Source organism: Corvus moneduloides, chromosome Z, assembly GCF_009650955.1.
Source record: "Corvus moneduloides isolate bCorMon1 chromosome Z, bCorMon1.pri, whole genome shotgun sequence".
NCBI lineage: Eukaryota > Metazoa > Chordata > Aves > Passeriformes > Corvidae > Corvus > Corvus moneduloides.
This window is the reverse complement of record NC_045511.1, coordinates 11,259,021-11,262,369: the sequence shown is the minus strand read 5'-3', so window position 1 is coordinate 11,262,369 and position 3,349 is coordinate 11,259,021. Positions and strand designations below refer to the sequence as shown.

Genomic DNA, 3,349 nt, shown 5'->3' with positions numbered 1-3,349 from the left:
AGGAAGCAATGACCCACACAGTAAGTAGTATCTTTGCAGGCTTTTCAGTAGCCCAGAGCAGTGAAAAATGAACAGTACTGGAAATCCCTCTTTCACTAACACCTTCCAAGACAGCTACCATCTTTAAAAAAAAATTCTTGCTTTCTGTGCTAGGGCATACTGAGATTCAGAGGGACACAGGGCAAATCCATAGTACCAATATTCCACTTCTCTGGCAGGGGAGTTGAGTAATACATACAAGCCTTTTTTTCAGTTCAGTGCAGAGATTATGGTCCTCTTCAAGACAGAAGTACTATCAAATGGAAAGTAAATTAAAGGATTGTTTGAAATTAACCAGTTCAGAATTTGTGGTTTTAAGTATTTATGTATTTTCAGGAACACTACATTTCAATGAAATAAAGTATGTAAAAAAAGGTGACAGATTTTCTGGATAAGACCATTTATTTTAGCAAATAGATGAGTCTTTAAGATGAACTGGAGGCTGCAACAGCTGCTCTCTTGGGCTTCGGTGTGGTTCCCTCACGGAATCCATTCCTGCAAGTAGAAATATGGTTACCACTTTTCAGAGAGTTGATTTGTGCTCCAGGTTATTTTTTTTTATTCTGTTTTAGATGAAGCTCACTAGCTTTTTTCAATTTATCTCAGAAATGCACTGAAATCACTACAGAAATCACACATTTGCACCTTTTTACAAAGAAACACATTATTAACAAATGTCTTGAATAAGCAGTATGGTTTTCACTCTTCTGCTGAAGTAAATTTGACTTCTTGGAACGAGAAGATTTCATTACCTGAGTGAACACTGCAAGACTACACCAAATACAGCACACCTGCTGAAAGCAGATCCTAGTTCATGTTTTTTCTAAGCAATCAGACTAAAGAGATCCTGTTTATGAAGCCTAAGTCTGTATCTTACAAAAATCCTCTCTGCCTCCAACCACTCTTCAGCCCCAAGCTTGCTTTTGGATACAACATTTCTACTTGAACAACCCTCAGTGGAAAGCAAGCTACAGATGTACACTGGAAGGTGCTTTACAGCTGCCACTGGAGAATAATGAACTAACCAAAACAAATTAATTGATCCCTCAACCACACCCAAGACCGCCACTTAAAATCTCCTACCTTCTGCTAATAAAGCCAATCTACATTTTTATGACAACACTCCTGAGTTACGTGGTATTTTTCATACAGCTTCCTTGTGTAGTAGACCAGAAGCTATAGAGTTCCAAGGGAGTCATACAAAATGAGTGTAACCTTACAACACCCTAACCACTACCTCCTAAGTACAACTCAAAAGCTTTGTAACAAGTCTTAGAAACCTGCAACTCAGGATCTGATGTAATACCTACTTAATTCTAACTGAACTCTTAAGAGAGGGACCAGAAGTTATTCCCATCCTGAACTTTTTTCTGAGTAAGCAAATGGGGATTGGAGTGCATTTTGAGACTAATCTCTATGAAACGCCTCACTTTAATCATCTATTTAACTGAATCACAAATAGAGGCAATACCACAAAAAGCATTTTTAGATGTAGGCATCTTATTACAATAACCTCTGTGTTCTGTACTACCTTCATTTAGTAGAAACATCAGAACATTTTATACACCCTTTGTCTTACCAGTAAGGATTTTTTTATCCTCAAAGGAATATGCAGCCAACTATACAAAGTATCACTTATTTCATGATGTATTTCAGAAGATTAAGTGGTACTAAAAAAATTGAAATGTTAACTTTGAATGGTAAATTTTATCATTAAGTAGTGTCTATGCAGGATTTCACACCCTGCTAGTCTGTAATAAAATGTTATACCTGAATCGACGGTAGACCTTTTTCAGGTGCCTCATGCGACCAGTACCAGTGGTGTTGCGTCGTTTAGCCTTGGCACTCCAGTTATCTAAAATATATAGGCTACTGTTACTCATCTGAGCCAAATATTTCAAGTTGCATGTTACATTTGTATGGTACAATTATTCAAGCCGACAAAAAAAAAAAAATTAACTACAATTTAAGTCAGTTTCTATGCAGTAATACTGCATATTACCTAACATATAGTTTAATCACCATTAATTTAAACAAAGCTCCAAAATGCAAAATGATAAAACTGCAAAATGACACAGCATTCCTCGACTGGAAAAGAAGTCAAACTGCTGAAAGAAAAGAAACACTTTTTTTTAAACTAAAGTCAGTTAAAAGTTTGCTACTTACACTTTCTCTTACGCTTAGCAGGATAACCACATTTCCCACAGGTCGATTTTTGCAGATGGTATGCCTTGGACCCACATCGACGACACAGGGTGTGTGTCTTATTTCGTCGCTTACCAAACGACGATGTACCCTTCGTCTGAAAAGCATTTCAAGATACAGAACGTTAGAAATATCTAACAATAACTAACACTTCGAAGTCACAAAACTAAAAGAAGAAGCCCTAAAAAACCAGTTGCAAACCGAATCGTATAAACACGTCAGAGGCACTCTGACGCTCAGTTTCAACTACACGTAGCGTCCATTTTCAGGACTCACTGACGCCACTCCTTATGTGCCCCCGCGCTGAACTAAAACGGAGCCACGGCGCGTTTTTTCGGCTCCCCTTTCCTTCCCCACACCCATCACCCTCAAGCAGCAAACTGCTCTCTCCTGACGAAAAGTGACTCGCTTCACACACAGCAGCCGCACACTCACCCTTGGCGACCGAACCCTCTCTTGCTACGTTACCGCCCAGCTGCTCGGCCACGGCGGCAGCAGGTACGAAGCAGGAGCCTCCGGAGCGCCCAGGGCCCCGCGCCGCACCACGGCCTCCCCGCCCGGCCCGGCGCGGCAGCCGCTCCCACCGCCGGCCCCAGCCCCGCCGCCAAGCCCGGCCGCGGAACAGCGCGGGGCCTCCTCCCCGCGGCCCGGCCGAGCCCCGCGGCGCCCCCGGCCCGGCGCGGCAGCGGATGGCAGCGGATGGCGGCGGATGGCGGCGGATGGCGGCGGATGCCCCACGAGCAAGCCCGACACTCACCATCTTCGCCGGCCGCCAGCACCAAAGAGGCCGCGCCCCGCCCCGCTTCCGGCACGGCCCCGCGAGCGCTTCCGGGGGCGGCCGCTCGGGCGGGCGCGGGCGGGGGCCGTGTGTGAGGGCGCGCTCGGCGGACACTGAGCGCCGCCCGGGCACCGCCCGCAGCCCCGCGCAGCGCTCGGCGCCCCGGGGCTGCCTCAGCTCCAGGTCCTGACCCTGCTCCCACCGACAGTCGAAGTTACTTTGATAGAATCACAGAATCGTGAATTTTGGAAGAGACCTACTAGACCATCCAGTCCACCCGTCCGCCCAGCAGTACCCCTGTAACCCCTGAACCACATCACCCATTGT

At 45.7% G+C, this 3,349-nt stretch overlaps 1 protein-coding gene across 1 annotated transcript; it reads right to left on the bottom strand.

Moving 5' to 3' along the window:
* Positions 1 to 344: 344 nt before the first annotated feature.
* Positions 345 to 3,094, bottom strand: RPL37 (ribosomal protein L37). The gene is made up of 4 exons (XM_032097164.1): positions 3,002 to 3,094; positions 2,206 to 2,341; positions 1,810 to 1,894; positions 345 to 534 (listed from the first exon to the last, which is right to left on the bottom strand). Exons 1-4 carry the CDS (start codon positions 3,002 to 3,004, stop codon positions 465 to 467), a joined length of 294 nt encoding a protein of 97 aa, XP_031953055.1. The 5' UTR covers positions 3,005 to 3,094; the 3' UTR covers positions 345 to 464.
* Between the last annotated feature and the right edge of the window lie 255 nt (positions 3,095 to 3,349).

Excerpts from the sequence above, each read along its gene's own strand:
- RPL37 (XM_032097164.1), bottom strand. Across the intron at positions 1,895-2,205 it reads TGCTAAGCGTAAGAGAAAGT|ATAACTGGAGTGCCAAGGCT; the intron begins GTAAGTAGCAAA and ends TATATATTTTAG. Across the intron at positions 535-1,809 it reads AAGGTCTACCGTCGATTCAG|GAATGGATTCCGTGAGGGAA; the intron begins GTATAACATTTT and ends TTCTACTTGCAG.